Source organism: Buteo buteo, chromosome Z (genome assembly GCF_964188355.1).
Source record: "Buteo buteo chromosome Z, bButBut1.hap1.1, whole genome shotgun sequence".
NCBI classification, from domain to species: domain Eukaryota; kingdom Metazoa; phylum Chordata; class Aves; order Accipitriformes; family Accipitridae; genus Buteo; species Buteo buteo.
The window spans coordinates 87,182,809-87,208,481 of NC_134204.1; the positions used below are offsets into that span (position 1 = coordinate 87,182,809).

Here is a 25,673-nt window from a genome sequence, read left to right on the forward strand (position 1 = left end):
GCGTGGTGATGGTGGTAGTCAGTTGCAAGCTGAAGAGCTCATATGTGGTTCTGTTACTTCTGTCACTTGCACTTCATCATTACCCACCAAGTCTTATTCTTCTCTGTAATTCTATAATCGGTCATCCATGGAAGGTGGTAAATCGGATACCTTTGTACCTGTCATTTCTGGGAAGATTAAATACGAGAGAATTAACTCCCATAATTTGCATAAATAGCCTTTTAAATTGTGCTAATTCCAACTACATTTGGTCCCTGCTCCCGGTAAAGGGGTGCTGCGACTCTCCTGGATGACTGTTCATAGTGGCAGTAGCCTCAGTCCTGCATACAGCACCTGCTCGTTCTCCTTAGTTTGATGTCTAGGTTGTTCTTAAATAACTAGGGTTCTTTAAAAATACATTTTGTGTTTTAGCTGGAATATTTTATGATCCAAACTTTGAATCAGAAGTCATCTGAAAAAATGAAGAAAAGGAAAAAGATGCAGAAGTGCCATCGAGTTCAACCACCTCAGCTTGAACAGCCAGGTGCTCGCTGATGTCTGGTCTCTAGTATCACTCGTTATGTGTGTCATGTTCTTTGCACAGTTAACATTTTGTAATCATTACGGTGAGCTGTGCTATCTATCATCAGCTATTCTGGTTATGTTGCTCTAGTGTCATCATCTTTTAGTGATGCTTTAATTAATTTGGGGGGAATTGTGAAGCAATATGTAATATTGCAATGGACTCCTAATTTATTTCAGGCAAAAATAATAGGAGTGGTTTTCTGGTGCATGAAATAGTGCAAAAGTAAATTAATAAAAGCATTACATAAAAGTGTTATAGAGAAATTACAAAAGGAAGTCTTTACATCATTCTTTATTATTCTACAATATCACCAAGTAATATTTTTATTTGCTGCAAACAAAACAAAGGAGAGGTGTATGCCCCTGCACACGATTTCTAAGCATCTGATGCATTCATTCAGCAATGTAATTACTGATAAGTAGTTACCTCTAAATATATAGCTGTCTCCTCTCACACGTACTAGAAATTCACTCAGATCCCTTAGGTTTGGGATTCACAGGCCAGGTTTCTTTCAAACCTAAGTGCCTGCAGAGGTTTCGTAAAAGGATGGACACTTTTTACTAAACTAAGTATTTCTTATATTATTTTACTGTACTAAGTGTTTCCATTTTTAGAGTATTTTACTAAACATATTCAAATGGCATATAAGAAATTTTCCTGTTGAATACTTCTTTCAAAAATTGTCCTTCATTTGATCAGCTCTCTGGGAACAGCGTTGTCCCGCGGTTAATCCTTGCTTCAGTTCTACAGCCTGGCTCGTTGCCTTCCACAGAAAAAATGCCGATCTTAAAGGGCGAAGCCTCGCACTACAACGCGGACCTGCACAACCTGCTCTGCTGCTGCCAGTGCGCGGACGTGGCGTTCTACCCCGAAGACCTCAGCTCGGTGGTGGAGGCTCACAAGATCATCCTCTGCTCCGTCAGCCACCTCTTCATGCTGCTCTTCGAGGTGAAGACCCCCGCCGACATCCGCGACGCCTCCATCGTGCGGACGGCGCGGAGCCTCTTCTCCGTGGAGGCGGGGGACCCCTCACCCCCGGCCCCCCGCGGCATCCCACCCTGTGTCCCGCCGGTGAGGGTGGTGGTGAAGGACTCTGTCTTCTGCTCTTGTCTCCCAGACATCCTCCACTTCATTTATTCAGGTACCCTCCCCGGGAACAGGTCCGGCTACTCATTTCTCGTACAGGTGATGTCTCCTGAAAAAAGCCCTTTGCCTCGATTTAGTAAAAATTCAATTAGTTGTCTTTCCAGATCTAGCGAACGTAAATTAAGCATCATATTTTACTGAACAAAGTCCGTAAGCTAACGCCAATAATATTCAAAAGGTTTGCCAAAAAAATCTAGAGTTTGAGGCGGTTTCAGATCCCAGGCTTTTGAAATACTTAAAATTGTTGCGTGTTCTAAACGCATGGACGAGAGCTCAGGGATACTTAAGAAAACTCAAGTGATTTCTCTTCTGGATGTGGTGCTGCTGAAGAGAAAACAGTGATAACTGGTTGGAGTGCAGGGGGCTCTGATATACTGCATGAGTTTTGCTACCAGTTCAGTACAGGCAGGGACCTCACCTGCCTAATCCCAGCTGTCATTAAAACAGCAGTGACACTTTAACTTTTCAAATGTTGCTTAAGAATCCTTAGGTGACAGAGAAATATTTTTTTTTCTGGAAGTACCTGATACCTGTTTGTTCTTTATAAAATATTTTGCAAGCTGTCAGCACATAAGAATATATATTCGATATCTGTTGAGAGAATTAGTAGGCTTTTTAATGATGCATTCTGGTTTTAACTGTAACTTTAAAAAAAGCCCCAAATAATTATAATGTTAGAGCTGCATCTATAAAGAAGCTTAGCCAATAGCCATAGAGTGATACCTGCCTGATGTATGAAAAGGATTTCTGCCTTAGTAGCTGAGACATGAACACTGGCTCGTGAAGACACAAGGGAGACACTTTCAGTTAGAGTTTGTACATTGAAAGCATCCCTTTTAGTTCTTTCCAAACCAGTCTAAAACATAAAGAAGAGATGCAGAAGTTTTTTAGTGTGAATGGATTTATTTTTATTTTTTTTTATTTATTAGTGACATGAATAGGGGATTAAGCCTGGAATTTCAGCAGCATCTGAGCGCAGCATCTTCATCTGTTACCATTTACAACTTTGTGTCTGCTGCCTTTTGTGCACTAATTTTACTTTTTACTTTTGTCTGTGTCAACCAAAGAGGTGGGAAACTTTGTACGGTTTTAGGCGAAAATCTGCTGTAAGTCACAGCTTCCAACCTGAAGGCCATTGCCAAAAGTCATGGCACCATTTTGTGCCTCTGAGAGGTGACGAGGACTTTGGAAGACACTTGAGGCACAGGCTAAGAGATAAGATCGTGAGGCGGTATCGTTGTTTTCAGCTTTCCAGGACCATGACATTATGCCCACAGGGTTATAAACACCATCCATACGGTGAACATAGGAGCTGATAGAGCTGAAGATAGAGCTGAAGACGCTGTTTCAGCTTTATCCGCAGCAGAGTGCCTTCAGGGCTATGCTGACTTGTGCTTTACCCTGAGCTTTATCTGCCCCTGACTCCCCCTTGCTGCATGGCCCTGGGGATCAGAGCTGAAAGTTGTTACCAAAAAGCCCCGTGGTGTCTTTGACACTTACTCCAGTGAAGTGTATGAAGATAAACTATGTTTGTTTCAACGCTGGCAAACAGTTTTCATTTTTCCAAGGAAGCTATTGAAGGATGTGAGAGGCTATCATGGCTTTGACTCTGAACACAAGAAAAAAAGAAATTCGACTGCAAACTTTGTGCTGTTTTTAGTTACCAGTACTCAGAATATAATTGTGCATGAAGCTTTTCTGGTTCAGACACCTACAGAGCAATGCAACTAGCAGTATGAGCAGAAGCTAAAAAACTTCCACAAATATTGAAACATTCAGGATTATTTTTTTTCTGCTTATCTACCTGCAATATGTAATGATTGAACTGGGAGGAATTCAGAAGTTAATTCTGAAAGCAAGAGAGATGCCCAAGTCTTTGTATTCTTGTAAAAGTACCATGGAAGTTTGATTGTGCAAGAATTGTATCTTGCCCTTCCTAAGCACAAAGATCTGGCTGATTTATGCACAAAAAAAAAAAAAAAAAAAAGTTTCTGCAGGATCTGTTTGGCATTGATATCGTCTTTTCTCTGCCTGCATAGTCCTGTGCCTTGTTGATTTATAATCCAACTTTACCTGCTCTTGTGGCAGGTGCTTTCCAGTGGGAACGATTAGAAGAGGATATAAAAAAGAAGTTGAAGGATCCAGAAAAAACTGAACATGTGCTTGAGAAAGTTAAATGTATCCTGAAAACTCCAGGGAAGGTACATCTAACTCTCTTGGGGTAACTCTTAGTATTAGTTACTTAAGTTCTTGGGAAATTGTTTTGTAGACAAGGTTTCCTTGTCAGTCTTTGTTTTAAACTCACTTTGGCTTACACAGCTTTTATTACTTTATCAGTGGGTTGTTCACAGGCATTTACAAAACAGAAAAACAGAGATACTGATGTAATGTGCAGAATTAGTGTAATGGGTAAAAAGCACACAAGTAGGTATCTGAAAAGGATTACTCATATTCACAGCTTTGCACATTGTCTAACAATATGATTATGTGTTGCTAATTCTCATGTAATAGAGGCTGCCCAGGAGAGCTTTGCTTTCCTGAATATGTGCCAAAAGTTATGCTTCTGCAGTAGATCAGGAGAGGTGTTTTCTCTTTTAAATGTTGTGGTGTGGAAAGCTGTCTGTAACTCGATATATTTAATTCAGCAGATGACTTCACAGTAAAATGTAATTTATGTCACATTATTATGCTAATAAAATGTTACGGTATAGAATTAGTTTTAACAGCCATTTGCTACCCAGTAAAGCTTATACATTCCCTGATACTATAGAACTTGCACAAAGTGTTTCTGTCAATTTAAATGGGAAATAATCTTGGACTGTCTTGAGATAACGTCATATAAAGATCAAAAACTTACTTAGCAGTTTTAAGCTTCTGATCGCTCAGTTGTAGCCTTGCCAGTCCTGAGTGTCAGAGCTGAAATATTCATAGGGTTGGACTTACAAAGTCCTGAAAGCTTTTAAGATAATAAGCCTGATTTGTTGTTGTTGTTTCTTTGTTTTTGGTTTGTTTTTTTTTAATGCCTGCGGGGTACTTTCATTTCATAATTAAAAGTTTTTCTTCAAAGGCATAGAAATGAATTGTCATTTTTCTTGATAAAATTAAAAATTAATTAATAAATTAGATAAGATTTTAACCATAAATTCAACCTTATCTGAATTTCGCTTACCACAATCTAGTAATATGGTGTTGATGTTGTTCCTTTTGGTAGCTTGAGATTCCATTTTTAAAGTAAAAAAAAAACAAAATTGAAAACTAACTGGAAGTACTGGTTTTTGGAGGGTCTTGACACTAACATGCCCAGATTATTGTAAAAGAAGTCTGTGCTTCAGCCTGTAAGCTCCCTCTGCCTCTGTGGAGGCAATATCATGGCAATATCAAGAAACTCACAACTTTTAGCTGCCTTGCATCTGTATGCGGCATTGTGCCAGGGGATGGATCTGTGTCCACCAGTGTTCCCCCCCAAGAGCCCTCAAACTTTGTGTTACCGCAGCCTTGGGCCTGAACAGGGCATGTATGAAAAGGTGTGGAGTCCAGAATATTTGTGATGCAGTCAAACTTGCCCAGAGGTGCTGGATGGGGGAGTTTTGTCACAGGTCAGAGAGTACCAAGGCAAGAGCTGGGGTGTGACTGTAGGAGACAGAGATGCCTTGGAGGATTGCTGCACTGTGGGAAATAGGAAAATAAACAATACAGGTGACTGCAGAGGATTGCATGTGCGAGAGGCATGGCTGAATAGCATTAGCAAAAGAACATAGAGTAGACAGCAAAAGAATGTTGTTTAGTTTCCCCACATAAATGATGTCTTGTAATCTTTCATTCTGTGGGCAACTGTACATGACAGTGTTCTATTAATAATTTATTTTGCAGGTAAACACTGTAAAGGACTGCAGATCTCACCAGATAAAACGGCTGTATAATACTTCTCTCAGGCTGTTTTTTAATACGCCTGTCCTAGCTGATGTCATCTTCAAAATACAAGGTAGGGTACCCCTGCTGCTGTTGACATACTCACCACTGCACCTCCAGCAATTATCCTCTCTGCAGGAGAGTGGGAAATGGAGGTGACTGTATTTTCTGTTGTGTCAAAACTAGGAAAATGTATATGCTTTGCTATCACCGTGGAAAGCAGTTTTTGCTTAGAACTAACACTTGTCCTTATGGATGCTTTACAGCAGTGTCCACTGTCATAACGCGACTGCCCTGAGGGGTTCTGCATCAGTAAAGGTTGAGGCTGCCGGGCAGGTCTGGGTCACAGCAGTGCCCAGATCCCTCCCTGGCTGCCTTACTTCCACCCATCTGGTTTTTAAAGCGGGTCCATGTACAATACCAGACCAATGTCCACACGATCATGTTTGCAAATGGCAGACAAAAGAACAGCCCCCATTGAGCTCCAGTAGGGAGAGAGTTAAACCAGCCAAACATCAGAAATACTAACGTATGTATACTTTATTAAGCATCTAAATACTCGCTAATGCTTTTTCTGTTAGATCTGACAGATCTAACTGTATTCAAATAATGATGGATAAAAGCCGTTATGAACTCAGTAGCGATAAGAGCGATGATAATACAGACATCGCTCGTGGTTACAGTGAAGGCGACTGGCAATGTCACCCAGCCAAGCGTCCCTGGCCGGGAGGACGTCACCACGTTAGTGAGATCCTCAGCTGGCTCTGTCCTCAGGGCAGCTCTCGGAGAGAAGCTTTACCTCCGCGCAATTACTTGCAGCTGCGATCCGAAAGCAAACCACAAACCGCAGGCAGACTTCCATCAAAGAGTGCAGCTTTCTGTCTTGCCCGCGGTGGCAAGGTGCTCGTGGTTTTGTGTCAGCAATGTTTGCAAGGAGAAGGGGGGGGTTCGGTCACCACATCCACTCTCAACGTGGTTTATCAGGGCTAAGCCTGTACGGATGCCGTCTGCCTGCCATGGCAGACTTTGTGCCTCGGATTCACGCGCATCCCTCACAGGATTAGCAAAACAAAGGAAAGGTTCCAGCAGTGGTATAGCACCAAGGTAGCAAGGCTAAACCAGGGACTGCCTCACAGGGGATGGTGATTTTATTTTAAAACCTATTTATCTCACTCATGTTCCCACCTGCACAAGCACTGGGACATATCCACTAGGTGCCATCAACATCTGCTGGGTTTTACTGCCCTTCTAGATGCTCCCGTACTGATCTTCATGTTTCTGTCACAGGTCTCTGCAACTTCTCTATGATAGGTGACTCCTTACGAAAGCAACCTTCAGCCTTGCAGGCGCCTAGGTTAGATGTGCCTATTGCTTAACCTGAAAAGTGTGAGAAGAAATATCTAAATCATTGTGGGGACTTTTCTTTTAAAAAGTCTCTTGAGATGATGGTAATTACCTACTCCTCTTTGTGGCCAGGATTAAAAAGATATGGGGGAGCAGAGGCTGACTTGTCTGTTACAAACATACAGAAACATCATCTGTTCCCATCTTGTCTGCAAAGAATGTGCTTGGGTACCCTAACATAGCTGCAGTGTCAAAGGTGATTTTTTATGGAATATAAATATCTCCACCCTTAAAAATAAAGATACAAGGGGGAAAAAAAGTGTTGCATGCTTTTGTGAGAATAAGGATGAGATGGTTTTTAAATGCTAATGATTTTCTCAATTTGTCCACACCCACCCTTCATGCAGAAATGTTTTTTTAGGATTAGACAATTGTTTAATTATTTTCAGCTCTAAATCTCAGAGTGTGCTATTAGTTATCTATTGGATAGTGTTACTTTCAAACACTTCAGTCATGTTCAGTGAAGTGGAGGCCTTCTAAGAAAATATGAGCTTTAAAATCAAGATCTCTCTGGGTATGTAAAATCATCATTGATTTTTATCTCATGTCCTGCAGGTGCAACTGTACCAGCCCACAGAGCAGTTCTGGTAGCTCGCTGTGAGGTAATGGCAGCTATGTTTAATGGTAATTATCTAGAAGCAAATAGTGTTCTGGTTCCAGTGTATGGGGTTTCCAAAGACACTTTCCTCTCCTTTCTAGAGTACCTTTATACCGACTCCTGCTGCCCAGGTAAGAAAATTTTAAAATACACGTATTTCTGTTACTCATTTTTCTGCAGTGGGGCATTGATAGAGAGCAAAGTAGCAGCATTTATTTCATTGAAAAATGCTGGTCTTGTTAATGTAGAACATCTCAAGAAAGAGAACTAGTTCATATTGTGCAATAAAGAAATAAATCACTCTTATTCAAGTAAATTCAACAGCAGGCAGAACAAATACCACTAATAAAGCTGTATTTGTTTTGTGCTGAAACAGCAAGACTCAAAAAACTGTGGAATTGCATTTCTGGTCCATTACAATGTTTGGAATTTTTGCTCTACAACACAGTAATACTGCTTTCTAATCTTAATTCTGGGTTTTATTTCAAAATTGTCATTTTGTTGAACATATATTTTGCTAAGTTTAATATAAACAAGGTTAAATTGCAAGAATATCTTATTTGTACACATGAATACCTTATTTGTATGTAAAACCAGAATAAAAGTATGTCAACTGGTGCATTTGGCAAGAAAAATTGAGCTACAGTATTCGTTGTGTCTTAACCTTTGTCTTTTTTAGTGGGAAGAAAATCTACACGCTAAATAAGAAATAAGGTTGAAATACAGATAACTTTCCTTTGATATAATGAAAGAATGATGTTGTGTTATGTATTTTTGGTTCTGTTTTCTTTTCAAATACTTCTACCTCATTCTCAGGTTTTCCATATGTTTCTCTTTTTCAGTCCGCCTAATGTTTCCTTGCCCATCAGTTTATATATGCAAACACCATAGCATATTTTTTTCAAAAATAGAGTTGCTCCATCTTCTTTTTGGCCTTTTTGCTGTAGTTTCTTGTACATGTATCGCAGATGTTCTTTTTTGAAAGGAAAGCTAGATCCTCTTATTAGTCATCACTTACTTTAAATAGACCAGCAGCACTTGACTTGCCATCTTCAAGATGCGGGATTTTGATAACGATTTATGACACTTACCTCCTAAAAAGTACTAGCTTCTCTTTTCCTGTCAAGTCGTTTATCAGCAAAAAGTGAGCAATGTAGCAAAGTTATAACGATAATAATGAAAAGGAAATAAGGTGATCCACAGCGGTTCGGTTTTGTGTCCATTGTTTAAAAGGTGACTGGGTGAAAAGTGGCTTTGCTCATCTTGTCAAAAAGGCAAATTACATGTAACTTATGTCTTCGTGTTTTTCAGCCAGTATTCTGCAAGCTATGTCTCTCTTGATCTGTGCAGAGATGTACCAAGTAATGAGACTCCAGCATATTTGTGAGCTCTACATTATCACGCAGCTTCAGAGCATGCCTAGCCGCGAACTGGCATCCACAAGTCTCAGCATTGTCAGCTTGCTCAAAAAAGCCAAGGTACGTGTTGTGTGTAGCAACCAGGAATATACACGTCGACTCTGATTAGGGGGGTTTGTTTCACTGATAACATTTTTACTGCCTTAATGATTTCCCTCCCCAAGGACAAACGCCGATCCACAATCTGCTGATGAGGGCTATCTGGCGGCACAAGGCTGGCTAAAATACGGCCTTCAGCCTTTTATTGCAGAATGCGCTGCCGAACGATGATCAGTGCAAATTCCTTCGTCATGGGCACGTTGCGGCAGTTGAGCTGAATTGCAGCTTCTGCCAGAAAAGAGGTGTTTCAGGCACGTGAAGAAGCACTACTTGCCCTTTCAGTCAAAAAGAAATTGTATGATACGCAAGTGGCAAAGGAGATCTAACCTGATAGAATATTGAGGGAAATACATACGAAGCAGGAAAAGACAAGACTAGCGGCTGACGAGAGAGAGAAAGAGAGACAGTGAAGAGAGGTTTGGAAAACAGAAGAGGAAAATAAAACCTGAATCGTTTACAAGTCTCAGGCAGGATATTGTCTTGAACAGACAGGATTTCGTGGAGAGAGAGGAGACGACAAAACCAGCGTGCCATGCTCCTTACTTACCTTTTTCTCCAATTCTGCTTCTCTGCAGAAGACAAAAATTTCCAAGATTCATGACCAGAGGAGGACCAGGGGTTAGGTCACATCCCCCGGAGAGGGAGTTTTATCCTTCGTTCTTCGGTCTCCGTCTGTTTACATATTTCCATCAATGACTTTTCCTTCGTTACCTCCTACAGTCAAAACTTTTTGTAGTAAACTGCTATGTATGTTGACAGGGGAAATCTGAAATATTTTGACAAGCAAGGCGTAGCTGTCTTGTAGACACGGTAGCATTAAGTGTTGATTGTGTTTCCTTTCTTCTCGCAGTTTCACAATTCTGATTGCCTTTCGACTTGGCTGCTTCATTTTATTGCCACGAACTACCTCATCTTCAGTCAAAAGCCTGAATTTCAAGATCTTTCAGGTAACCTACCAATTACTTCTACAACAAGACGCGTTTCGCAGTTCTGCTTAAATCCAAAGCGAGGTACTGGACAGTACTACTTCTGCATGAGAAGACGATGGGGACTTCTTTAGGCCACACAGTCTAGTCCAGTCCAGAGTCTGTTTGAGCTGGGTGCTGCACCACCCGACCGTGGGACCAGCATGCGACGCGTGAAGAGCAGCATAGCCCGCAACTGCATCCCCTTGTCTTTTGGTTCCTGTACTGATGGCCAGGTTCCCACCCATAACTGAAGCAACTGGGACAGTTTGGTCATCTTATGTCAGCCCCTCCACCTTATGTATATAACTTTTGTTCAGTTTGTACGTTTGAATTGAGGTAATGAGTCACGTCCAATACCTGCTCTTCAAGGGCTGGGGTTTTCTTTGAAGAAAATAGGAACCTTGCAGTACTCTCCAGCAGATCTCAAGAAATCCAATAACTAATGCCTGTTCAAGTAAATAAACCCAGGTTCTTCCAGGGAACTGATATTTATTTTCCCAAACAGTACATCTGTTTCCCGACATGTAACTAGAAAGTTTTCCTCATTGCCTATGCGAGTTTTCATCGCCCTGATGAAGGTGATCCTGATGGGTGCGTCTCTTTGATCCGTAGTTCATATTCAGACCGTCGGTATGGGGCCAGGGTATTCCAGAAGGGGATATTTCGTTTGAGTGAGCCAAAGCTCTGCTTGTCCAAAGTACGTTAAAGGTCTTCTTTGGCATTTGCAAGGCTCGTACGTGTATTTGTGATGACGGACAACTTTGTAATCGTTATGAGCAAAGGAAGGAGAGCTCGGTCCTCCCTGCTTTCTTTGGACCTGGGATTTGTCTTCCAGTGGCCCATCTGTGCCTCTTCTGAACTGCCCATTTGGTATAGCCAGGTCTGGATTAAACGTGGGAGAGCAGGGCACCCGTGCTGGCAGGTGTCACCCACCCACCCGTGGGTTCGGTCCACAGCGGACTTGCTTTTCTTCCCTTGCTGCTGGTTGAGGTGACAGGGTGTGTTTGAAAGCACTTTGCGGCATCTTCTCGCTACGGGGCTTCGGTCTCAACCACCCCGAGGTTCCCCTGAAGCTGCAGGAATCAGCTTGTCCCTTCTGTTTGCTGAAGGTGGGAGCTGCCTCTGGCTTCCCCTTGGTGAGGCAGGAGAGCAGAGAGACCCTTCTGACTCAGCGTCCCCGCAGGGCTCAATCTAGGCACATCTACTTACCCGTTTTCCAGTTCCCCAGTGGGTTATCGGTTTGGCAATCTAGCTTATTAATCGTTTCTTTTTCTGCTGTGGAAAGCAACAGTGATAGCGCCTCTGTCTCCCCGTTGCAGTTATCCTGATGGATAGCAGGCTCCATACGAGCCTGTCGTGAAACTTGAGCGGTGATGCTGCTGATAAGCATCACTTATCAGCACCTGTCAGCGTGTGCTCTGACAGCACCCGAGTGACTCGGGGATGAGCTGTACAGTGTCACCAACGCCAAATGTTTGCTCTGCCATCACCTGGAGTTTCCTCAGTGCTTTCACCACTCATGGAGCACCCAGGGCTGCTGCAGAGCAGTACTAAAGCTGTTGGCCGTCAGATGAGATTTCTCCGGTGGGTGACTGATGCCCGGGTGGCCGTTTTGGAGCCAAGCACGTGGGGGCTGGCTTGAAGGAAAAGGGTACCACACCAGCGGACTGGTATCCTTTGAGATTTGGTGTCCACACACCCAGCAGCCTGTCCTTTGCCTTTCTCCTTCCTCTGTGTCATAGAAAGATATAGAGTGGTTTGAGTTGGAAGGGACCTTAAAGATCATCTTGTTCCAACCCCCCTGCCATGGGCAGGGACACCTTCCACTAGACTAGGTTGCTCCAAGCCCCATCCAACCTGGCCTTGAACTCTTCCAGGGAGGGGGCATTCACAGCCTCTCTGGGCAACCTGTTCCATTGTTTCACCACCCTCCCAGTGAAGAACTTCTTCATTACATCTAATCTAAGTCTACCCTCTTTTAGCTGAGGGCCATTATCCCTTGTCCTATCACTACATGCCCTTGTAAAAACTCCCTCCCCATCTTTCTTGCAGGCCCTCTTTAGGTACTGGGAGGCTGCTCTACAGTCTCCCCAGAGCCTTCTCTTCTCCAGGCTGAACAACCCCAACTCTTTCAGCCTGTCTTCGTAGGAGAGGTGCTCCAGCCCCCTCATCATCTTTGTGTCCTTCCTCTGGACTCAGTCCAACAGGTCCATGTCCTTCTTCTGGTGGGGGTCCCAGAGCTCAATGCTGTTCTGTAGGTGGGGTCTCACAAGAGCAGAGTAGAGGCGCAGAATCCTCTCCCTCAACGTGCTGGCCATGCTTCTTTTGATGTAGCCCAGGATACAGTTGGCTTTCTGGGCTGCAAACACACATTGCTGGGTCATGCTGAGCTTCTCGTCAACCAACACCCCCAAGTTCTTCTCCACAGGGCTGTTCTTAATCTGTTCTCCACCCAGCCTGTATCTGTGCTTGGGATTGTCCCAACCCATGTGTAGGACCTTGCACTTGGCCTTGTTGAACTTCATGAGGTTCGCACAGGCCCACCTCACAAGGTCCCTCAGGATGGCATCCCTTCCCTCCAGTGTGTCGACTGCACCACACAGCTTGGTATCATCAGCAAACTTGCTGAGGGTGCACTCCATCCCACTGTCCATGTCACCGACAAAGATGTTAAACAGCGCCGGTCCCAATACTGACCCCTGAGGAATGTCACTTGTCACTATTCTCCACAACTCTTTGAGTGTCATGATCCAGCCAATTCCTTACCCACTGAGTGGTCCATCTGTCACATCCGTGTCTCTCCAACTTAGCGACAAAGATGTCATGTGGGACACTGTCAAATGCACTTTGCACAAGTCCAGGAGGATGACATCAGCTGCTCTTTCCTTATTCACCAATGCTGTAATCCTGTTGTAGAAGGCCACCAAATTTGTCAGGCACGATTTGCCCTTAGTGGAGCCATGTTGGCTGTCACCAGTCACCTCCTCATTTTCCATGTGCTTTAGCATAATTTCCAGGAGGATCTGCTCCATGGTCTTGCCAGGCACAGATATGAGACTGGCCTGTAGTTCCCCAGGTCTTCCTTTTTTCCCTTTTCAAAAATGGGAGTTATGTTTCCCCCTTTCCAGTCAGTGGGAACTTCCCCAGACTGCCATGACTTCTCAAATATGATGGATTGTGGCTTAGCCACTTCATCTGCCAGTTACCTCAGGATCCACAGATGCATTTCATCAGGCCCCATGGATTTGTGCACCTTCAGGTTCCTTAGATGGTCTTGAACCTGATCTTCTCCTACACTGGGCAGTTCTTCATTCTTCCAGTCCCTCCCTTTGCCTTCTGCGTCTTGTGCGGTGTGGCTGGAGCACTTGCCAGTGAAGTCTGAGGCAAAAAAGTCACTGAGTACCTCAGCCTTCTCCATATCCCAGGTAATCATGTTTCCTTCTGGAGAGGGCCCATGTTTTCCCTAGTCTTCCTTTTATCACCAATGTACCTATAGAAGCTTTTCTCGTTGCCCTTGATGTCCCTGGCCAGATTTAATTTTATCAGGCTTTAGCTTTTCTAACCTGATCCCTGGCTGCTCGGACAGTTTCTCCATATACCTCCCAGGCTACCTGTCCTTGCTTCCACCCTTTGTAGGCTTCCTTTTTGTGTTTGAGTTTGTCCAGGAGCTTCTTGTTCATCCACACAGGCCTCCTGGCATTTTTACCTGACTTCGTCTTTGTTGGGATGCATCACTCCCGAGCATGAAGGAGGTGAGCCTTGAATATTAACCAGCTTTCTTGGGCCCCTCTTCCCTCCAGGGCTTTATCCCATGATACTCTACCAAGCAGGTCCTGGAAGAGGCCAAAGTCTGCTCTCCTGAATTCCAGGGTAGTGAACTTGCTGTGTGTCCTCCTCGCTGCCCTAAGGATCTTGAACTCCACCATTTCATGGTCACTGCAGCCAAGGCTGCCCTTGAGCTTCACATTCCCCACCAGCCCCACCTTGTTGTTGAGAAGAAGGTCCAGCATAGAAGCTCTCCTTGTTGGCCCTTCCATCACTTGGAGAAGGAAGTTGTCATCAATGCATTCCAGGAACCTCCTGGATTGCTTATGCCAACAGATGTCGAGGTGGCTGAAGTCTCCCATGAGGACCAGGGCTTGTGAACGTGAGGTTGCTCCTGTGTGTCTATAGAGGGCCTCATCTGCTCAGTCTTGCTGGTCGGGTGGCCTGGAGCAGTCCCTTCCACTTGATTCACTGAGCAGGGAGGGGGTATGCTCTGCTGCATCGAACTTGCACTGAGGCAGCTGGAGGATAGAAAGAGGAGCACACAGGGAAGTAGCGGTGGATGGGATGAAACCATTCTGCCCTTGCTCGCCAGGGCAGTAGCACTCTCAGTCACATCCAGATGGGACCACGCTTCCCAGACAGCAGCAGTTACGGGTAGTTGGCCTTTCTTACTCCGGACACCGTGACACAGCATCACCTCGAGGTTCAGCAGAGCAATGCAGCAGAAGGCAGCAGCTCTCTAGTGACTTTCTGACAGCTAGAGATCTTCAGAAGCAGCCCTGCATTTTGCATGAGGCAAGTGGGAAGGTGCTGGCTGTTATTAATGCAATTTCCCTGACCTCAGCCCTCCCCAAGCAGCAGGTCTCTCTGCTGTGCGTTGGTCTCTGTCCACCTCGGTTGGAGCCTCTAAGAGGACTGGGCAACCACTGCTGCAGGCTGACTCAGGAAAATCCAGGGGAGGGGGATGAAAATGTGTATTTCTGCAAAGGCAAACGGGATTCATCTAAATAATATGGCTAAAAACTCCGTTACATGATTTCATCAGTGACAGAGAACACGTGCAATGAGAGACAAAAGTCTTGCTCAATTCTTAATTGCTCTCCTTACATTGTTTTTTGTAATGATCTTGAGATAAACTGTTGGCATAGGGATTGAAATACCCTCCTTTATAGTGTTGCAGCATAGAGAAATCCTCGCTGTTGATTGCCATGTCTGGTTATCTTCTAAGGATGAAGAATATTCATCTTTAGGATAATCTCTCTGTTCTCTTTAATAACTATGGCATTTATTTTGTTAACTGTTATTTATTGCTAACTTAATAGCAAGGGAACATCATGTGGTAGCTCTTAAGTCTGCACTATAGTAAAATCTAGACATAATGGACAGCACTTATCTGTATTCTTCTAGTTGTATTTGTATCCTTCATGGTTTTTAACCTATTTTAAAATACTTTTTGCAGCCTGTGCACTTGTGCTGTATGTTTGGGTATTACATTTAATTCCTTTATTGCTTTGTTTAGTGGAGGAGCGCAATTTTGTAGAGATGCACAGATGGCCTTCCAATTTGTACCTGAAGCAGCTTGCTGATTACAGGAACTATGTCCACTCTCAGAAATGCCATTGCACAGTAATGTAAGAAGACTGAACATGCGCAGAGATCATCTCGACTGGAAAATCTCAGACTGGGAATTAGACGGAGTATAAAAATCATGTAAAGAGCAAAACCAGATACTGATCTCCCCTGGAACGCTGTATGCCATGCTGTAGTGCACTTACTAACATTCCTTGCTTTGATAATAAATCAGTCTACTTTTTTTTGCTTGAAGCATTGGGAAATGTATCATGAAGATTTCTTTCAAGCACAAGGATTTCACACCTATGGGGATTAAACACAGTATGGGACTGTGTCATGACTGTTGTCTGTTCTCCCTTCTAACTCCTTTGCTGTTTGTTTTGTTGGTTTTTGTGATTTTTTTCTGATGCTAAACCACCACCTGTGGAAAACAGATATTTTTGTAAATCTGTGTAGAATAGGAGCACAGCAGCAGTGCAGGGAAGCTGAGAAGCCGACTCCTAAGTTCTTTAAATATTTCAGGGTGCAAAAATTTACTGCAGCATCTGGTGGTTTGCAAAGTAAATAGTAGGCTTAGGAAGCATTTTAGTTACTATTCATTTTCTACTGCAAGTTAACTCTGTAGTTCCTTTTACTGAGACTCTTACAGTCGTATGAGTGGATATTTTAATTCCAGAGGAATGCCTATGCACTACTATCTGCCCTAGTGCCTCACAAACATCTAAAAATTGAAATTAATTTTCCTTCCAGTAAACAGGAGAAGAAAGTCTGTTTTAATACTCCATAGAACACCTTTGTTAGTGTGGTCATACCGTGTTTTTCCCCCTGAGGAAAACAGGCAGGGAGAGCTAAGTCCACGCACAGCATATCCGTATGGTACTGGTGGGGACAGGGAGGACAGGGAAGGAGCTTGACAGCCATTCGTAGGTTTTGTGGGGGAAAACTCACTGGCACGAGTGACTTTTTTGGGAAAAATGGGTCTTGTAATCCTATGTCTCCCCTGGCAGCTGACAGCATAAATGTTGGATGTGCTGGTCGTGGAGGGAGGTGACCCTCATGGGTATGCCAGTCCTATGAGGAATGTCGCCTTTTGTAACGGGACTTTGAGCTCGATCCTCCCCAGTGGGGACTGGCTTTAAATTGAGTTATCATCATATGCTCATAAGATACACCATGCGAGACAAACCCTATTATTTTTTGTGGCTGTGTGGATTCTTTTTCAGATATAACAGATAAATCCTGAATATCATAACTAGGACGACCCTTGCAGACACTGTTGAGTTTTCTTGACCTAAATTGTTCATTTGTCATGCCACGAACTGATATGTATGTAGTAATATTAATGACAAGATGAACCCAGCCTTTACATAAGGCTATCTATCTGAGTATAGGTACTTTTCTGTAAATGAAATCTTGTCAAGGGACTAAACGCTTCATTATTATTTCTTGTACTTTTGGTTCTGCTTTGCCAGCTGCCTTGAATTTTGGTACGTAGTCTGAGCCTAGAAAGACAAAGAACAGACACCGAAAAAAATTATTTAGTGTTTCCCCAATGTCCATAGTAGGCCATCTCAAATGTACCTGGAAACTGCAGCTGTGAGACAAAGGTGGAACAGTAAATTGCTGGAGCTGAATCTTTTTTTTGCTTCTAAGAATTGTTTTTGTATTTCAATACAGTTTTCTAGGTAAATTGTTCTTTTAAAATTCCATGCTAGAGTAATAGGGATTTTTTTGGTTTTTTTCTGTTGGTGTTGGGTATTTTGCGGAGGTTGAGAGGGTATTTCCTTTCCTAATTTGAACACACACAAAAAAAAAACAAAAACAAAAAACCCAACTTGTGATTCAGCTGGCTGCTGCAGGCTCAAAATTCTGATGTTAGTCTTATGTAGGAAAGAGAATTCTGTTTTTCTTTTTTTCTCACTTTTCATCTGGAGATTCTGAAGTTCTTTAGAAGATGAGATATACTTATCTACATCTCACATATAAGGAGTCTGAAATATAGAGCATTACATTGCTTTTTCGAGATCACTAAAGAAAACTGAAAATGTTAAAGGAAAAAAATGAATTAGAAAGTAGTATGTATTGAACTTAAATGTGAATAAAAGGTCATTTCCTAGCATTAGAGTAGAAATTAAAAATTTTAAGTATCAGTTAAGTGGATAGAAACAAATAAAACTTACAGTTTTTTGAAGCATAAAGTAATGAACAAAAATGAACATACAGTTGAACTACAGCTTGCCTGAACACCTGATAGCATCTTCAGTCACAGCATGTGCTTCAACCAGCAGCCAGCTCAATTATCAAAAGTATGGATTATATGCCTCATGCAGACTTTTTGTACAGAACTGATACAAAAGTTGTGTGAATGTTTGTCTGCCTTGCATGTAGTCCTACATTTTTAATACTTTGAAAGCTTTCCCAGGTTTTTTGCTAGAAGTTAGTCTCTTGCCAATAATTTAAGTATAGATAACAAATAACAAAATACTATTTTTAACTTTCTGTAAATGTTTTATAGGCATTTAAAAATAGGCTTAACAGAAATACAAACACTTTATAGCCAACCAAGAGAAATATTTTGCTATTATGTATTTTAGTCAGTGGAAACCACAGGTTTTATACAGAGACACCAGGCAGTGTAAAAATATTTATTATTTATTCACAGATTAATGCATACTACTATTCAGACATTAAAACAGCATTCCATTTTACTGACTATCCCATAATGCTGCCTGTATCAGGTACAATGTGCTGTCCTTGCAGACATAGCCCCTCTGATAAATTTAAATTCTTGGAAGAATTCTTACTATAAATTCTTACTTTTATTCTGTATGATGATTTTCTGTAGAAAGGTATTCATCTTAAAGCTATTTTTAAAACTCATACTTTAACATTCGGATATGTGACTGGAAGTAGACTGTGATGCTTGGTGACTTGCTGTCGGCAGTTTTCTTTAGTGGAGGCTTTAGGACCATATCCATCACGGACAGTCAGGAATAAGGGCAGTACTGAATTTGGTATTTATGAATAACTTTGTATGGTATAAAGTAAAAATTGCTATGGCATAAAAAAAACCCCTTTATACTATGGTATAAAGTAAAAATCAGGAATGATCTGAAAAAAAAACATTATTTAAGCAGGTGGTTTTGAAAAAAGTAAAATGTCTGAGGAGAAAGGCTTCCACCGGTCCTGGCATCTCCCACCCTCCCAGGGCATCAGCAGCATTGCTGTCAAAAAAAGGAGGCTGGTGGTGAATTTGGGTACCCTTAGGCAGGTCGTAGAGGGTTTAGGATTGCAGCTTCAGACTTAGGTTCAAGTGGAGTTTCAACTCCCAAGTCCTTCATTAGAGCTAACTCTCAAAATCCACTTTTAGAAGACAATTTTTTGAATAATGGATACTTACTCACTGTATACTTACTGCTGTACCGATACATATGTATGCTTGTCTCAAGCTAGCGCTAAGCTTTATAGAGACTAACAAAGAAAGCTTTCTGCACTGATGATGTTCTCCACATGATAGTTAAAAAACCTTTGCTATCATCCTTTAGGTCTTGGTGTATTTGATTTGGGAAAAACTGTTAGAAGGAAGAAAAGCTATTTTATTAGGCATGTGCTGAAAATCCTGTATGTTTTTCTTTTAATATACCCTGACTAAATATATATGTTTTTAGGCTGAATATGTAAAACTTTGTTAGAAAATAAAAATTTTTCTCTAGTCAGTCTCATGTGATTGTTTACCCATGTGCATTAGAAGATTTGAGCATTACGCTGGAAATATTTTTTTGTAGCTTATTAGAATCATAGAATAGTTTGGGTTGGAAGGAACCTTTACAGGTCACCTAATCCAACCCCCCTGCCATGAGCAGGGACATCTTCAACTAGATCAGGTTGCTCAGAGCCCCGTCCAGCCTGACCTTGAATGTTTCCAGGGATGGGGCATCCACAACTTCTCTGGGCAACCTGTGCCAGTGTCTCACCACCCTCATTGTAAATTTTTTTCCTTGTATCTAGTCTGAACCTACCCTCTTTTAGTTTAAAACCATCACCCCTTATCCTATTGCTACAGGCCCTACTAAAAAGTTTGTCACCATCTCTCTTATAAGACCCCTTTAAGTACTGAAAGGTTGCAACAAGGTCTCCCTGGACCCTTCTTTTCTCCAGGCGGAACAACCACAACTCTCTCACAGGAGAGCTGTTCCATCCTCTGCTGTGCTGAGGACCCCAGAGCTGGACGCAGAACTGCAGGTGGGGTCTCACCAGAGCGGAGCAGAGGGGCAGAATCCCCTCCCTCGACCTGCTGCCCACGCTGCTTTGGATGCAGCCCAGGATGCAGTTGGTTTTCTGGGCTGCGAGGACCCATCGCTGGCTCACATCCAGCTTTTCATCCCCCAGTACCCCAAGTCCTTCTTGGCAGGGCTGCTCTCAATCCCTTCATCCCCCAGCCTGTATTGATACAGGGGGTTGCCCTGACCCAGGTGCAGGACCTTGCACTTGGCTGTGTTGAACCTCAGGAGGTTCACATGGGCCCACTTCTCCAGCTTGTCCAAATCCCTCTGGATGGTGTCCTGTCCCTCAGGTGTGTCAACCTCACCACTCAGCTTGGTGTCATCTGCAAACTTGCTGAGGGTACACTCAATCCCACTGTCTGTGTCACCGGTGAAGACATTAAACAATACTGGTCCCACCACTCATCACTCTCCATCTGGACATTGAGCCATTGACCGCTACCCTCTGGATGCAACTATCCGACCAATTCCTTATCCACCAAACAGTCCATCCATCAAATCCATTTCCCTCCAATTTAGAAAGAAGAATGTTGAGGGGGACTGTGTCAAAGGTCTTACAGAATTCCAGATAGATGATATCCCTTTTCCACTGGTGCAGTCACTCCATTATAGAAGGCCACTAGGTTGGTCAGGCAAGACTTGTCCTTGGTGAAGCCAGACTGGCTGTATTGAATCACGTCCCTGTCATCCATGTGCCTTAGCAGAGCTTCTAGGAGGATCCGTTCCATGATCTTCCCAGGCACAGAGGTGAGGCCGACTGGTCGGTAGTTCCCAGTGTCCTCCTTTCTACCCTTTGTAAAAATGGGTGCAATGTTTCCCTTTCTCCAGTCACTGGGGACTTCACCTGACTTCCATGACTTTTCAAATGTCATGGAGAGTGGCTTGACAGCTACATCAGTCAATTCCCTCAGGACTCTGGGGCGCATCTCATCAGGTCCTGTAGACTTAGGTATGTTCAGGTTCCTCACGTGATGATGAACCTGACCTTCTCTTACAGTGGGAGACACCTTGCCCCCCCTGTCTCTGTCTTGCAGGCCATCCACTCAAGGGCTGTGGGAAGCAAGGTTGCCAGTGAAGACTGAGGCAAAAAATTTGTTGAGTACCTCAGCCTTCTTATCCATTGTTACCAGTTTGACAATCATGTTCATAAAGGCAGGTACACTTTCTTTGACCTTCCTTTTCTGGCTGACATTCCTGTAGAAGCCCTTCTTACTATTTATTCTTTGCACCCCTCACCAAGTTCAGCTCCAGCTGCGCCTTGGCCTTCCTGAACCTATCCCTATACAACTGGGCAGCATCCCTCTTCCCAAGATACTTGTCCCTGTGCATTTCCTTCTTGCCCTTTAGTTAGACCAGCAGATCTCGACTCCTCCATGCTGGTCTCTTGCCTTCTTTTCTTGATTTCTTACACCTGAGGATTGAGAGTTCTTACGCTCTATGGGGAGTGTCCTTAAAGATCTGCCAGCTCTGTTCTGCTCCCTTGACCCTGAGGGCAGTTTCCCAGGGGACCCTATTGACTAACCCCCTGAACATCTGAAGTTCGTTTTTCTAAAATTCAGCGTCTTGACTTGACTCTTTGCCTGACCCATAACCCTCAGGACTGCAAACTCCACGAGTGCGTGATCCCTGCAGGGGATGCCTCCAGGCTGCCTCCAATCTTGATGTCACCAATTAGCTGACTTGCATTGGTGACCATCAGGTCCAGTATCCAATCCCATCTGGTAGGGCTGTCTGTTACCTGGCTTAAGAAGTTATTGACAATGTTCTCCAGGAGTCTCCTGGATTACCTACAGCTCACCGTGCTACTTTTTTCCAGCAGATGTTGATGTGGTTGAAGTCCCCTAGCAAGACAACAGCCTGCGAGTGTGATGCCTCCTATAGCTGGAGTAAGAATGCTTCATCAATAGGGTCCCTTTGATCCAGTGGCCTGTAATAGACACAAACCTCAAGGTTCCCTTTGTTGCCTCAGTTTCTAATTCTTCAACCTGCTCGTGGCTATTCTTCAGAGATAACTCTTCATACTCTATCCGTTTCTTGACATGACATAGAGGGCTACCCTTCCACCCCTGAGCAACCTACTCTAGTGGAAGGTGTCCCTGCCCATGGCAGGGGGGTTGGAACAAGATGATCTTTAAGGTCCCTTCCAACTCAAACCACTCTATCTTTCTATGACACAGAGGAAGGAGAAAGGCAAAGGACAGGCTGCTGGGTGTGTGGACACCAAATCTCAAAGGATACCAGTCCGCTGGTGTGGTACCCTTTTCCTTCAAGCCAGCCCCCACGTGCTTGGCTCCAAAACGGCCACCCAGGCATCAGTCACCCACCGGAGAAATCTCATCTGACGGCCAACAGCTTTAGTACTGCTCTGCAGCAGCCCTGGGTGCTCCATGAGTGGTGAAAGCACTGAGGAAACTCCAGGTGATGGCAGAGCAAACATTTGGCGTTGGTGACACTGTACAGCTCATCCCCGAGTCACTCGGGTGCTGTCAGAGCACACGCTGACAGGTGCTGATAAGTGATGCTTATCAGCAGCATCACCGCTCAAGTTTCACGACAGGCTCGTATGGAGCCTGCTATCCATCAGGATAACTGCAAAGGGGAGACAGAGGCGCTATCACTGTTGCTTTCCACAGCAGAAAAGAAACGATTAATAAGCTAGATTGCCAAACCGATAACCCACTGGGGAACTGGAAAACGGGTAAGTAGATGTGCCTAGATTGAGCCCTGCGGGGACGCTGAGTCAGAAGGGTCTCTCTGCTCTCCTGTCTCACCAAGGGGAAGCCAGAGGCAGCTCCCACCTTCAGCAAACAGAAGGGACAACCTGATTCCTGCAGCTTCAGGGGAACCTCGGGGTGGTTGAGACCGAAGCCCCGTAGCGAGAAGATGCCGCAAAGTGCTTTCAAACACACCCTGTCACCTCAACCAGCAGCAAGGGAAGAAAAGCAAGTCCGCTGTGGACCGAACCCACGGGTGGGTGGGTGACACCTGCCAGCACGGGTGCCCTGCTCTCCCACGTTTAATCCAGACCTGGCTATACCAAATGGGCAGTTCAGAAGAGGCACAGATGGGCCACTGGAAGACAAATCCCAGGTCCAAAGAAAGCAGGGAGGACCGAGCTCTCCTTCCTTTGCTCATAACGATTACAAAGTTGTCCGTCATCACAAATACACGTACGAGCCTTGCAAATGCCAAAGAAGACCTTTAACGTACTTTGGACAAGCAGAGCTTTGGCTCACTCAAACGAAATATCCCCTTCTGGAATACCCTGGCCCCATACCGACGGTCTGAATATGAACTACGGATCAAAGAGACGCACCCATCAGGATCACCTTCATCAGGGCGATGAAAACTCCCATAGGCAATGAGGAAAACTTTCTAGTTACATGTCAGGAAACAGATGTACTGTTTGGGAAAATAAATATCAGTTCCCTGGAAGAACCTGGGTTTATTTACTTGAACGGGCATTAGTTATTGGATTTCTTGAGATCTGCTGGAGAGTACTGCAAGGTTCCTATTTTCTTCAAAGAAAACCCCAGCCCTTGAAGAGCAGGTATTGGACGTGACTCATTACCTCAATTCAAATGTACAAACTGAACAAAAGTTATATACATAAGGTGGAGGGGCTGACATAAGATGACCAAACTGTCCCAGTTGCTTCAGTTATGGGTGGGAACCTGGCCATCAGTACAGGAACCAAAAGACAAGGGGATGCAGTTGCGGGCTATGCTGCTCTTCACGTGTCGCATGCCGGTCCCACGGTTGGGTGGTGCAGCACCCAGCTCAAACAGACTCTGGACTGGACTAGACTGTGTGGCCTAAAGAAGTCCCCATCGTCTTCTCATGCAGAAGTAGTACTGTCCAGTACCTCGCTTTGGATTTAAGCAGAACTGCGAAACGCGTCTTGTTGTAGAAGTAATTGATAGGTTACCTGAAAGATCTTGAAATTCAGGCTTTTGACTGAAGATGAGGTAGTTCGTGGCAATAAAATGAAGCAGCCAAGTCGAAAGGCAATCAGAATTGTGAAACTGCGAGAAGAAAGGAAACACAATCAACACTTAATGCTACCGTGTCTACAAGACAGCTACGCCTTGCTTGTCAAAATATTTCAGATTTCCCCTGTCAACATACATAGCAGTTTACTACAAAAAGTTTTGACTGTAGGAGGTAACGAAGGAAAAGTCATTGATGGAAATAAGTAAACAGACGGAGACCTAAGAACGAAGGATAAAACTCCCTCTCCGGGGGATGTGACCTAACCCCTGGTCCTCCTTTGGTCATGAATCTTGGAAATTTTTGTCTTCTGCAGAGAAGCAGAATTGGAGAAAAAGGTAAGTAAGGAGCATGGCACGCTGGTTTTGTCGTCTCCTCTCTCTCCACGAAATCCTGTCTGTTCAAGACAATATCCTGCCTGAGACTTGTAAACGATTCAGGTTTTATTTTCCTCTTCTGTTTTCCAAACCTCTCTTCACTGTCTCTCTTTCTCTCTCTGGTCAGCTGCTAGTCTTGTCTTTTCCTGCTTCGTATGTATTTCCCTCAATATTCTATCAGGTTAGATCTCCTTTGCCACTTGCGTATCATAGAATTTCTTTTTGACTGAAAGGGCAAGTAGTGCTTCTTCACGTGCCTGAAACACCTCTTTTCTGGCAGAAGCTGCAATTCAGCTCAACTGCCGCAACGTGTCCATGACGAAGGAATTTGCACTGATCATCGTTCGGCAGCGCATTCTGCAATAAAAGGCTGAAGGCCGTATTTTAGCCAGCCTTGTGCCGCCAGATAGCCCTCATCAGCAGATTGTGGATCGGCGTTTGTCCTTGGGGAGGGAAATCATTAAGGCAGTAAAAATGTTATCAGTGAAACAAACCCCCCTAATCAGAGTCGACGTGTATATTCTTGGTTGCTACACACAACACGTACCTTGGCTTTTTTGAGCAAGCTGACAATGCTGAGACTTGTGGATGCCAGTTCGCGGCTAGGCATGCTCTGAAGCTGCGTGATAATGTAGAGCTCACAAATATGCTGGAGTCTCATTACTTGGTACATCTCTGCACAGATCAAGAGAGACATAGCTTGCAGAATACTGGCTGAAAAACACGAAGACATAAGTTACATGTAATTTGCCTTTTTGACAAGATGAGCAAAGCCACTTTTCACCCAGTCACCTTTTAAACGATGGACACAAAACCGAACCGCTGTGGATCACCTTATTTCCTTTTCATTATTATCGTTATAACTTTGCTACATTGCTCACTTTTTGCTGATAAACTACTTGACAGGAAAAGAGAAGCTAGTACTTTTTAGGAGGTAAGTGTCATAAATCGTTATCAAAATCCCGCATCTTGAAGATGGCAAGTCAAGTGCTGCTGGTCTATTTAAAGTAAGTGATGACTAATAAGAGGATCTAGCTTTCCTTTCAAAAAAGAACATCTGCGATACATGTACAAGAAACTACAGCAAAAAGGCCAAAAAGAAGATGGAGCAACTCTATTTTTGAAAAAAATATGCTATGGTGTTTGCATATATAAACTGATGGGCAAGGAAACATTAGGCGGACTGAAAAAGAGAAACATATGGAAAACCTGAGAATGAGGTAGAAGTATTTGAAAAGAAAACAGAACCAAAAATACATATCACAACATCATTCTTTCATTATATCAAAGGAAAGTTATCTGTATTTCAACCCTATTTCTTATTTAGCGTGTAGATTTTCTTCCCACTAAAAAAGACAAAGGTTAAGACACAACGAATACTGTAGCTCAATTTTTCTTGCCAAATGCACCAGTTGACATACTTTTATTCTGGTTTTACATACAAATAAGGCATTCACATGTACAAATAAAATATTCTTGCAATTTAACCTCGTTTATATTAAACTTAGCAAAATATATGTTCAACAAAATGACAATTTTGAAATAAAACCCAGAATTAAGATTAGAAAGCAGTATT

General features: G+C 43.5%; 1 protein-coding gene across 5 annotated transcripts in view; it reads left to right on the forward strand.

Annotated features, from left to right (window-relative positions):
• RHOBTB3 (Rho related BTB domain containing 3) overlaps window positions 1-19,138 on the forward strand; it is a 34,222-nt gene extending 15,084 nt beyond the window's left edge. For 2 of the 5 annotated variants that reach the window (XM_075019624.1, XM_075019627.1), the window contains 8 exons: window positions 412-523; window positions 1,338-1,706; window positions 3,800-3,912; window positions 5,582-5,693; window positions 7,580-7,753; window positions 8,934-9,100; window positions 9,990-10,086; window positions 15,395-19,138. In XM_075019624.1, the coding sequence (XP_074875725.1) occupies window positions 412-523; window positions 1,338-1,706; window positions 3,800-3,912; window positions 5,582-5,693; window positions 7,580-7,753; window positions 8,934-9,100; window positions 9,990-10,086; window positions 15,395-15,510 (1,260 nt within the window). In that variant the 3' untranslated portion in view covers window positions 15,511-19,138. Of the gene's footprint in view, window positions 1-411; window positions 524-1,337; window positions 1,707-3,799; window positions 3,913-5,581; window positions 5,694-7,579; window positions 7,754-8,933; window positions 9,101-9,989; window positions 10,087-15,394 lie in introns of those variants that run through there. The other 3 variants (XR_012648845.1, XM_075019625.1, XM_075019626.1) reach the window with 3 other exon arrangements.
• Window positions 19,139-25,673: the final 6,535 nt, after the last annotated feature.